Source organism: Primulina huaijiensis, chromosome 3 (genome assembly GCF_012295235.1).
Source record: "Primulina huaijiensis isolate GDHJ02 chromosome 3, ASM1229523v2, whole genome shotgun sequence".
Taxonomy (NCBI): Eukaryota; Viridiplantae; Streptophyta; class Magnoliopsida; order Lamiales; family Gesneriaceae; genus Primulina; species Primulina huaijiensis.
This window is the reverse complement of record NC_133308.1, coordinates 29,448,691-29,460,667: the sequence shown is the minus strand read 5'-3', so window position 1 is coordinate 29,460,667 and position 11,977 is coordinate 29,448,691. Positions and strand designations below refer to the sequence as shown.

General features: G+C 31.6%; 2 protein-coding genes across 2 annotated transcripts; one reads left to right on the top strand and one right to left on the bottom strand.

Moving 5' to 3' along the window:
- The first annotated feature begins 305 nt into the window (after positions 1-305).
- Positions 306-2,384, top strand: LOC140974514 (probable adenylate kinase 7, mitochondrial). The gene is made up of 4 exons (XM_073438002.1): positions 306-665; positions 980-1,120; positions 1,539-1,772; positions 1,967-2,384. The coding sequence occupies exons 1-4, from the start codon at positions 339-341 to the stop codon at positions 2,129-2,131; spliced, it is 867 nt and encodes a 288-aa protein (XP_073294103.1). The 5' UTR covers positions 306-338; the 3' UTR covers positions 2,132-2,384.
- A 187-nt stretch (positions 2,385-2,571) lies between these two features.
- On the bottom strand, positions 2,572-3,679 carry LOC140972402 (uncharacterized). The gene is made up of 3 exons (XM_073434842.1): positions 3,451-3,679; positions 3,256-3,369; positions 2,572-3,120 (listed from the first exon to the last, which is right to left on the bottom strand). The coding sequence occupies exons 1-3, from the start codon at positions 3,496-3,498 to the stop codon at positions 2,929-2,931; spliced, it is 354 nt and encodes a 117-aa protein (XP_073290943.1). The 5' UTR covers positions 3,499-3,679; the 3' UTR covers positions 2,572-2,928.
- Positions 3,680-11,977: the final 8,298 nt, after the last annotated feature.

Below are 11,977 nucleotides of genomic sequence, written 5' to 3'. Positions count from 1 at the left end.
TTAAAATGAGTTGAAAATTCACACTGTTTGGATTAGGAGTCAGATTGGAAAGTTTCGCAAAAATAACATATTATTTTACGTATTACTTTTTTAAAAAAATTTAAGAACTTTCAAAGAATTTTTTTTAAAAGAATTTTCAAAGAAAGAATTGATTAACAATTGCGCATTTATTATCTTTGGTATGCTTCGGTCCATAGAAGTAACAGATGCAAATTTCTCATGGAAGTGGCAGAAACTGTAATATCGCATAAAACCAATGTCAATTAATGAATGCAAAGTGGCCCTCTAAAACCACAAATCTGCGTACCTCCAAACCCTTTCCGAATCTGTGACCCGCCATGTCAGTGTTCAGCCGGCTCAGAGTGGCAGCGCGGCTGTCCGCTCGGATGCGTCTGCCAAACGGCCGCCGCTACGGATCAGCTGCCGCCGTTCAGCTGGACTACGATTACGACGATGTTGAGGATCAAGTGCAGAGGAAAGGAATGGAGGACCTAGAGGAATGGGAAACCGTGGGAAGGGGCGTTCAGTGGGTCATCATGGGAGACCCAATGGTGAACCGACACGTGTACGCGGAGCGGCTCGCGAAGCTCTTGGAGGTTCCTCATATTTCCATGGGCTCGCTTGTGCGTCAAGAACTCAATCCTAACTCTCCTCTCTACAAACAGGTGTGCCTTCAATTTCCTTGCTTTAAAGTGCCCAACAGTTTGTTTCTTCCAAGAAAGTTGCATCTTCCGGAAAAATCTGAAATCTTGAAAGTCTTGATTGTTAAATAATCCTCTTTTGTTGGAGAAGGAATGATCAAGTGTGTAAAAAATTGAAGTCATCTTTAGGTGCATGGATTTGCAATTTACAATTTTTGGATTTGTTTATTTTTAACTACCATACTATTGCTGGGACATTGGTAATGATTATTCTTTGGGACATGTTTCCATTTTAGAATTTGACATTGTAATTATGCTTTGAGTTGGTGTTGAACCAGATTGCTAGCTCGGTGAACCAAGGGAAGCTAGTTCCGGAAGATGTAATTTTTGGGCTTCTATCAAAGAGACTGGAAGAAGGTTATTGCAGGGGTGAAAGTGGCTTCATTTTAGATGGAATACCCAGAACCAGGGTGCAAGCTGTAAGAATTACTTTCCCCCTTCTTATATCATTTAACGGTGACCCCTTCCTTTTTTTTGTTGGATATCTTACTGTTTTAGATATTGGATGACCTATGTACGCTGATAATTTCAAATGATAAAGAGCTATGGAGCAATTTTTGAATTGAAGTCCTCCTCACGTTGTTATTTTCCGGATATGTGATAATTTTCAAATGATCGAGACTTGGTTGAGTAATAACTTCAATTGGTTCTTCTTTTAAAAGTATCAAGTACGAGTTTTTACATATGCATGTGAATCTTGTTCTCCTTAGGATGGAGAATATTTTATTTTTTTAAGAAGCTGGTGCGTTCTTTTCTGTTTTTCTTAACTTGTTTTATGATAGGTATCTGATCATTTTACAGTAATTCCTGAACCTGTCTTTGTTTTTGTCCTCGAAGGAGATACTCGACCAAGTCGCTGATATTGATCTGGTGCTGAATCTTAAGTGCTCAGATGAGTTCTTGGTGAAGAAGCCTGTAGGCAATGGAATTTACTCTCCTGCACCAGAATTCCATCGCATGTCTAATTCGGGATTTAATCTAAGTTTTCATCCAGAGGCTGGTCGCTTGCAACCCTCCATCTCCAAATCGGATGCCGTCTGGAAGGAGAAACTTCGCATGCATACGGAACTGGTACCTCCATTATCTCTTAAATCATGCACAATTGCCCTTTAATCTTGGTCGCCTTTGATATTAGATATATGGGGTTTTGGCTAATCCTTAAAACTTCTTTTGGACGCCTGTGATTTTGACCCCATAATGCCTTAACTCTTTGTCATTACTTATATTTTCACACATGCTGTTGTATTAAATTTGCTGTTCTTCAGAGGAAGCCTGTCGAAGAATACTACAAGCAACAGAAGAAACTTCTTGACTTTCAAGTGGCTGGTGCACCTGGAGATACCTGGCCAGGTCTTCTGGCTGCATTGCAGCTGCAGCACATGAGTTCTGTCTCATCGAGGGCCAATTCGTCACAGAAATTGACTGCATGATGATGGCAAACTAATTTTGATTGTTTCAGTCTCGTGTGATTGATTGTATGCATCTGCAAGAATATGCGTGTTTTAGAAAATAATTCATTGGATGGTTTTTGTTGCAAGTATATCCAGTTTTGATTGAGAGACGTCTGTAGTGTTCTTTTTGTTTGAGTATATGTTTACTGAATTGAGTGTAAACTGATTGAGCCGAGAGCAAAATTTTGCAAAACGGTATATTCCATGAGATTGATTGAGTAAATTCATGGTAGCATCTTTCTTGGAAAATATTTTTGCCCACTAAGTAAGCTTTGTGAGGCGGATATCGCATCGCGCTCTTGTTTTTTTCCTTATGTTACTATAGTTTGGTTTAATGGGGTTGTTTGACGATAGGATTCCTTTCTAGTTTCGATTAAATATCTGGAAACAGAGAAGAAACGAGCTAAACTGCAGAGGGAAAATCGATCGATAACATGTACACGAAAAGGAAATTCGTTTGCAACAAATTCTTCCTGAGTGTACATCAAACGCAATCTCAAGAAGAGGGAAGAAAAAGTACGAAGAAAAAAATACAACTTAATGCCTTTACATGTTATTCCTGCTGAAGTTACAACGTTCTCTCATCTCTGCCACTTAGTAAACTGAATTTGCTGGTTCCAGAGTGAAGGGTTTATTCACTATTCATCCACACGTCCACGAGAAAGTTGATATCTTACAGCATTTAGGCTTCCATTCTTGTTTGATATCCAAGTATGCTTTAGAGAAGTTGGAGATGACCGGGAGAAGTCAAGTTGGATAGATTTCATGGGTGAATCTCATCCATCAAGCTCACCATCCCTCGTCTGTGATTTCTTGAGAAGCGAGGATCCATTTTGTGTCAGCAAAGGCAGGCCACCACTTTCACCTGAGAAGCCAGCAACAGAAGAAGCCGATGTTGGCTCATATACAACTGGTGCTGCAGCACATGGGAAGGTCATAATGGAATCTTCCTCGGTATCAAAAGAATCCTGAGAGTTCAATATAATGGCCCATACTTTCATGAATCAATAATTCCACTATAATATGGTAAAAAAATTTGCGGCAAGGAGAAAGAATTTTTTTTTTAAAATGATAAAATTAAGTTTCTTTACATATGATTCTACCCAGGAATTTAAGGCCTCAAGCACAACTCCAAGAATTGGGTCAGGACAAAACTCATCAGAGATGAAATAGTTGAGAACCCTTCCTATCAGCGGAGGACCAAATGTTGGACAAACCTGGGGCCGTAAGCAAAATCCTCGTGAATAAAGAAACCACCGTGCGATTGGTTTAAAAATGCTTCAAGGTACAGGCTAAACCTCTTTTCTAATTGTCCGACTTAATAGCATATCCTTCGGAAACATCATAAGATCACTCAATGCATTGAGAAGATGGAAAGACTTCGATGTCGTATCAGATGATCTTTGCTCATCATCATCAACAGTTTCTGAGCCACTCTCATTCTCAGGCAATTCATCATCAATGCCAAAGAGATCAGTAAGCCATCTAGACCAGTGTCCAATCTGTTATATTCAACACATGAATTAATAAGATGGTTCAAAGCTGATTTCATGCATTATACGCATAAATTAAAGTGACAAATAGAGTATGTAGAGGAAATGAGAGGGGCATCACTGACAAAGCATGATATCTAATATAGGCATGATCACGGGGAATGTGATAGAGTACGTAGAGGAAATGAGAGGGGCATCACTGACATCAAAGCTCTTCATATATAGGTGGTTTAATATGAATCGTTGGGATCATCTTTTTAGGTTGCTGTAATTGTTATCCTTGTGGATTCTGATGACATATGGAAGGAAATGTGGCATTTAGTAGAGTTTGAATACGTACCTACATGGCCCTTAATTAGCTCATGCTCACTTGGAAGTTTCTTCCTATTCATCTACCTGTGTAGTCTCTTTTACAGCTAGGCAGACTAGAGTATGAGTCGATCACATTATGGGTGATAAAGTCTAATATATGCTACTAAAAACTAATGTGTGCAATCCGGTGACTTCCTTCTTGGGTCAAGAGTAAATATTGTACGCTTGCATCTATTATGAGCCGTCCATCAAGGGATTATGATGAGGGGGATGCCGTCAAAAATAAAATTTTATACATGGAGATTGTGACTCGAGTCTGTTAAGGGCCATGGCCATCTTAAGTTGGATTGCTCATGGACCAAGGAACCTTCGGGTGCTCAATTGAATTACCTCCTGATGGCTTTCCGGGAGCAGGGAGTGCTGGTTTTCATTTTCTTTAAAGTTTTAATGCAGACTATTGTGGTTCTGTGGTAAGTGGTAACCGTTGGAGAAAGTAAGCAATGCCTATGGCCATTTAGATCATGGGCAATGCAATCAAATCTTAGACATATCTATTTTGTTTACGTTATTTGTTCTCCATTCTATATATGGTTGGTGGTGGCTGATGATGACTCTAGTAGCCTATTGATATTTTTTTAGTGTGCGCATTTTCATAGAGAAAGTCAGTGCAATCAGCCCTGAGACAACTATCTGAAGAGTTGGTTTGCTTGGATCTGTCTTGTTCGACCTTAAATCCAGTATCTTCACTGCTGGTGTTGATGACTTTACACACTCATCCCTCTTAGGTATCATTGGTTTCCATAAGGGATAATTCTCATTCCGTTTCTTTGGCATTCCTCTAGGGGCTGAGCGACTCAGATCTTCGGATTTTGACATCCTCATGGATGGCATCATTTCTAGCCTCTGCAAATCTTTTGTTTGGAGTTCCAGTCATCCTCCAGTTTCTTGGGCTTCTATGTTTTGTCCAAAAGAAGAAGGTGGTATTGATTTACGTGATTTAAGGAGTTGGAATAAATCACTGCTCTCTACAATCTTGGTATTTGATGGGCTCCAACCGTGCACCTTGCATGCCGGCTGTCCCTTGTTCCACAGTTGTTTGGAATCATAATTTATATAAGTGAAACACACCGACAAATAATTATCAATTTAAAATATTGGTAACTAACTAATCAAAACAATATCAAAATTAATGAAATAATAATATTTAAAATAAAATATAACTCATAATATTTAACCTCTTACGGAACATTTTTACCTTTTGTTTTTAGAATTATACATCATAGATAATTAATTTTATATCATAATCGATATTTTATATATCACATTATTATTTTTTGTATTTGTTAAATTAGTTAGTTTTATTTTAAAATAATTAAATAAAGATATTAAAATATAATTCTAATACTTTGACAAATGTTAATCAATTATCATTATAATTTATATTTATTATAAAGATTATGTCATATATATATTTTTTTACTGTAGAAAATAGCTTCATTGTCTTTTAATTGTTCATTAATATCTCTTTGTCATGCATTACATATTTAGGGTTTTGATTGATAACTGAGTTTGATGAGCAGATGTACGTAACTTTTTAGTTATATAATTTAATAAAATAATCATGTCTATAACATATACATTTGTTATAATTAAAGTTTTCTTCAAATTTTCATTTTTTTTTGAATTTTTACTATTTTTAAANATTTCAAATTATTTGTTTTATATTATCTATTTATTAATATCAAATAGGTCGTAGTATTGAACATTTGAAATCATTTGTTTTTAAGTTTTAGAGTTGTATCATAGTCAAATTATACGCAATATTTTTGTAATTTACTTGAATGTGAATTTTTTTCCTTAAAATTTCATAAATAATTAAAAAAACATATATAGAAATTCAAAATTATAAATCAAATGATCACATACTACCAAATTTTGTGTATTGAATTTATAAATTTGTGTGAGATATAATTTTTTTAAAAAATTCTATTATGATCCATTTTTAAATATCAAATAAAATAGTCATATAATATGTGAGATGTTGAAACTAATTGTTTAACAGTTATATTTTAAATTTATATATTATGAGAGCTGATTTTGGCTTGAAGCTTAAAAAATATTTTAGTTCTGATTTTGGTTTTACTGTTCATGAAAACCATGTTCGGATTTACCTTTAGACCCTTAATACCTTAATCTTAAACATTCTTGGTAGATGTTACAAATACTACAAAATTTTGTTAATTGCATTTATAAATTAGTCTGATATATATTTTAAAAAAAGTGTTATTAAAATCTTTAAATTTCTTATTATAGCTAAACTCTCCGAATTCTTCTAAAATATTTATATTTTATGATATTATTGATATATTAATATTCATAATTGTATATATAAATTTTCCGAAATAACTTATTAAATTATTTACTTTCAATTTTTAGTTAAATAATCATAAAATATGTTTGTATTAAACTGCATATTATTATATTATTATATAGTTATCAACTTATTCTACTATTGCATATAAAATTTGTTGGAACATTTCATGTTAGCAATCTTGATTTTGATGTTAACAAAACTTGTTGTTTTGTCTCTAACGAATTTATCTAACTGCGCAGAAAGCTACCGAGCCTAAACTGAAGCTATCGAGACGCAAACTGAAAGTGCCAACTGATTGCCCAAACTGAACCTGTCCAAATGAAATACCAAAGAACAGTTCAACTGATTGTTCAGCTGATAGGTAGTTCAGCAGAAGACCTTCAGAAGCCCAGCCAGTTGATGAAGAGTTCAACTGATGAAGAGCCCAGCTGAACAGTTCAACTGGATCAGTGAAATCAGTTCAGCTGATGAACCAACTGATTTCACCATACCAGCTCAAGACCAGTTCAGCTGACCAGTTCTGAGCATCAGTTAGGAGCCGATCAGGTTGCAGAACAATACAAGTTTATCTAAGTGCAATCCATCTTTGCACAAGAGTATAAAAGAAATTGTCCAATCAAAGGACAATAATGAACATTGCAGCAGAGTTTAAAGTCGAGATGTTCCAAAAAGGCTGTCAGAAAGGACAAGACACAAATTTTGAGGAACGGATTCAAAATGCAACAAACATAATTGATGAGTCTTGATGTACGGTTACATTGCCCCTATATATACAAGATCAAGACCATCAACGTACAAGTGTGGAAAAACAACTGTGTGCGGATGAACATAGATAAGAGAGGGCACGCATAATGCTTATCAGCTTACAAGAAGCAACCAACCCAGATTTGAGAGAACACTTCAACGTGTTATCAGCTTAGATTAGAAGCACAATTACCTCAGTGTGTGATATCACTTTCGTGTTGTATCAGCTTAGATTAGAAGCACAATTACCTCAGTGTGTGATATCAATTTCGTGTTGTATTAATATATAAGTTCTCACACACGCACACACAATCACTCACATATACACACAAAATTGAGCTTATCGAATAGCTGAGTGAGTCTTGCACAAAGACAATAAACATGTGTATGTAGTCTTTAACATATAGTGTTGACTGGAAGGTGTTGCCTTCAGTCTAGACTAGGAGTTCAGTTAGGCAGTAGTGTAAGTCCTAAGCTGAGTGGGTTTGTAGAAGGTGTTGTATAAATCAAAGTGTTCTAGTGAAACCTACCCGAGATGGTAGAAGGGGTGACGTAGGAGCAGTTGAATTCTCTGAACATCCATAAACATATCTTGTGTTCCTAACTGTTTAACTATTGATTTAAAACAGATTCGATCAATTCAACTGATATCAGTTCAGTTCTCACCATAACTGAACTGATACAAGCTCGAACTGATCATCTTTATTTCAGTTATTCAGTTTACACAAGCTAAAAGCTTTAAACTGATCAGCTTTCTTTACGAAAGATTACTTCGAGTATTTTCTGCTTGGTTTAAAACCAAACTCGATTTAATTCATCGATGTTTACATTCTTAGAACACGAGCTATTGCAACTCATTGAGAATATTGTGTTTGAAGCACCTTCGCAGGTGCCCAGAACCGATCCCATCGTAATTATTATTTTTTCTTATATTTTCTTATGATAATATATTTATTACTTAATTAGATAGTGCACTAAAAATATAATTACAAAATTGTATTAAAATCATAAATAACATGTAGAGAGAAAACTAAGAGGATAAAACATTTAAATGTAGTAGAAAGATGAATTATATGTGAAAATTAATATAGAAGTTACATTTTATTCTTGAATTGATATAAATTACTACAATAAATGTATATTGTAGTGATAATTCATTAGCATTTATTAGACTATTAATTATATATTAGGTGAAATAATTAGACTACTAACTAAATATATGTTAGGTGGAATAAATAAAAAATTAGATATTTTATTTTTGCCCTTACAACTATTAGAATTTTACATAATATCCCTATTGAGTTTTTGAATTTGTATTGATAAAGAGGTCATTTTTGTCATACGGTAATTGGAAATCCACACTTTTATATAGATATAGATAAAATATATATTTATTATTAAACATATATTCATTTTTAATGTATCATTGTTATTAGATTTCTGAAAAATTGTGTAGAAAATTTCCATACATTTAATCTAACAGTACATATATAATTTAAGCGGACGGTAGAAAATTTACAATGAAAAACTGTCATTCCTTTTACACTTTTATAAGTATGATAGATAAATATATATTTTAAAATTTTTTTATATTTTTAATGAAAAATATATTTTTTATTCGAAAATCTATTCTTTTAATATTTTTCTAAGAATTATGTATCAAGAAAATGTTATTTCCTTAATCTATTTTTATTATCAAATATCTATTCAATTTTTACGTAACTTTATTTTCAAAGTTTTTTATGTTGTAATTTTCTATTAAAAATAAAAACACTACTATGATCCTCATGTGTTTAATGAGTTCAAAAAAATAAATGCACTAATTAAATGAATAAGCAATATATTGACTTTTACAAATTCAATATCCCAAATTTGACCCTAAATTTTATATATTTTTTCACCAATGTACATACAATTAATAAAAACAATACATAACTTTTGGACAATGTAGTAAAATCACAATACAAAAACTTTGCTCATCATCCACACTTTTATAGGTTTTTTTAATAATATTTTTAATGAAAATTATATTTTTTTATTCAAAAATCTATTCTTTTAATATTTTTTTCTAAGAATTATTTATCAAGAAAATGTTATTTCTCTAATATATTTTTATTATCAAATATCTATTCAATTTTTAGGTAACATTAGTTTCAAAAAAATTTATGTTGCAATTTTCTATTAAAAAATATAAACACTATAGTGATCATCGTATGTTTAATGAGTTTAAAAAAAGAAATAGACCAATTAAATGAATAAAACAATACATTGACTTTTACAAATTCAATATCCCAAATTTACCTGAAATTTTATATACTTATCCACCAATGCTCATGTAATTAATACAAACAATACATAGTTTTTGGACAATGTAGTAAAATCACAATGCAAAAACTTTGCTAATCATCTACTCTTTTATAGGTACTAGCATGAAACACATGTGATGCACGTAAATACCAATTATATAATAAAAATTAAAAAATTTAATGTTCTAAAAAAAATTGATTAATTTGTTATTTATCTGGATTTTAATCTATTGTCATATTAGATGAATAAATAAATTAAGAACTTATATAACTTGCTTTGAAAATTGTTTTCCAAATTAAAATTCAAGTTGTTGATTTTATATTATATAATAAATGATCGTAAACATAATATATCGAACGAAATGAGCATAAACAAATTTTAAAAAATATATATCCAAACATAACATATAATGCAGAAAAACGTAAAAACCAACCAAATTATGGATTTTATCAACGCATAAATCAGAAGTTACATGAGTGAAACACATTAAGAAAAAATAATTATCAATTTAAAATCATCGTGTCAAAACTAATGAAATAATAATATTGATAATAAAATATATAAATTTAAATAATATTTAATACGTAATTTTTTTACCTTTTATTTTTAAAATTATATATCACGGATAATTAACTTTATATCAGAATCTATATTTTGTAGACTAACATTGAGTACTATTAATTTATTGTTAAATACAACTTTAACATAATAAATAAATCAACATATGTAATGGAATATATATTCAAATAAAAATGTATGGTAAATATCAAATAAAATTAAATAAACTCATATAATAATTATTTCATATAAATTTTAAACTATTAGTTTGATTTTCACCATTAAAATTTTCAATATAACTAAAGAAATAAACTTCGCTAAAAATGTTATTTTTTGTATTTGTTGAATTTGTTTGTTTGATTTCAAAATAATTAAATAAATATATTAAAATATCATATGTAAAAGTTATAATACTTTGACAAATACTAATCAATTATAAGTATAATTATATTTATTATAAGAATTATGTCATATATTGTTTTTACAATAGAATATGTTGGAACATTTCATGTTCGCAATCTTAATTTTGAGATTAGCAAAACTTGTTATTGTATTTCTAATATATTTACTCAGTGTGAGTTGCAAACACAAGATTGAAACTGAAACTGAATTTCTGATGAGTTTCGGTTTTTTGATGATATCTCTCAGCTGAATGATTCAAATGACAATCCGCCAACTCGACTGATCAGAAAACTCAATTTGGAACAAGTAATATTTCATGTCAGTTTGGAAAAATCGGATGTTATCTAGGCCAAACCGTTAGCTGAATTACCAAACTGATTGCACGAAAATATCCATCAGTTGGGTATGACCAGTTGCGGTATTTTGGTCATATCTCTCAGCTCGGTTATTGGAATGAAGCGATTCAGTGTGCGTTGGAAATACAAGACAATGATCTACAAATCATCTTTAGATATTAAAGTCTGAATCGAAGCTTAAATGCTGATTAATGATGATGAAGCTACTGGTTTTGAACAAACTGAAATCAGCTTTGCTGATTTCAACACACCAGTTGAACTGTTGAGCAGATTGACTTGCTGACCAGTTGAACTGCTCACCATATTGACCTGCTCACCGATTGAGCCGCTGATCAGTTGAGCTACTGATCAGTTGACCAAAGTTGACCAGTTTAGGCTCAAGAAAATGTCCAGCAAGGCGAATTTGACCGTTGCAATTTCAGAAACTGTACAGAAACTTTTAAAATTGTCATATTCTTGTATCTAATGCATATATCATTGTTGGGGCCTATAAATACAACATCTTGAAGATCAAAAAAGAGCTTTTGAGAAGGATTCAAAGCATGAACAATTAGCATGAAGAAATTTGCTAGTTAAGAGCACAAGTCATCATGTGAGGATACATTTGATATGTACACTGTAAAAGATAAATTCCTCACATACAATCACTCACACATATACAAGAGAATTGAACTTCAAAGATTAGTTGAGTGAGTCTTCACACAAAAACATTAAATATTGTGCTTGTAGTCTTGGCATAAGGGACATTAAACATTATGCGGATTGTGAGGTTGCGGCTTGAAATCGGGAGTGTACTAGGAGTTTCAATTAGGCAAAAGATAAGTTCTAAGTTGAAATCATATATTTTTCAAATTTTTACTATCTTTTAAAATTAAAATGACATATGTATTACGTTGTAAATTTTCATACGGATAGTTATTATCTCACTTGAAAGAAAAATATATACGAATAAATATATTTTTTATAATCCAGTAATTTTCATATACATTAGTTAACGAAGACTTATTAAAAAAATATAATTTATATTTTCATCAAGCCTTCTGATACAAATCTTTTTAGTTCTTATTTACGTATGACATATCAAATTATTTGTTTTAGATTATCCAATTTTTAATATCAAATAGGTCATAATATTAAACATTTGAAACTATTTACTTTTTAAGTTTTATAGTTGTAGCATATTCAAATTATATGCAATATTTTTGTCACTTACTTGAATCTAGAATTTTTTATTTTCTTATTATCGATTTTTTATCTTCTAAAAATTTCATAAAATATT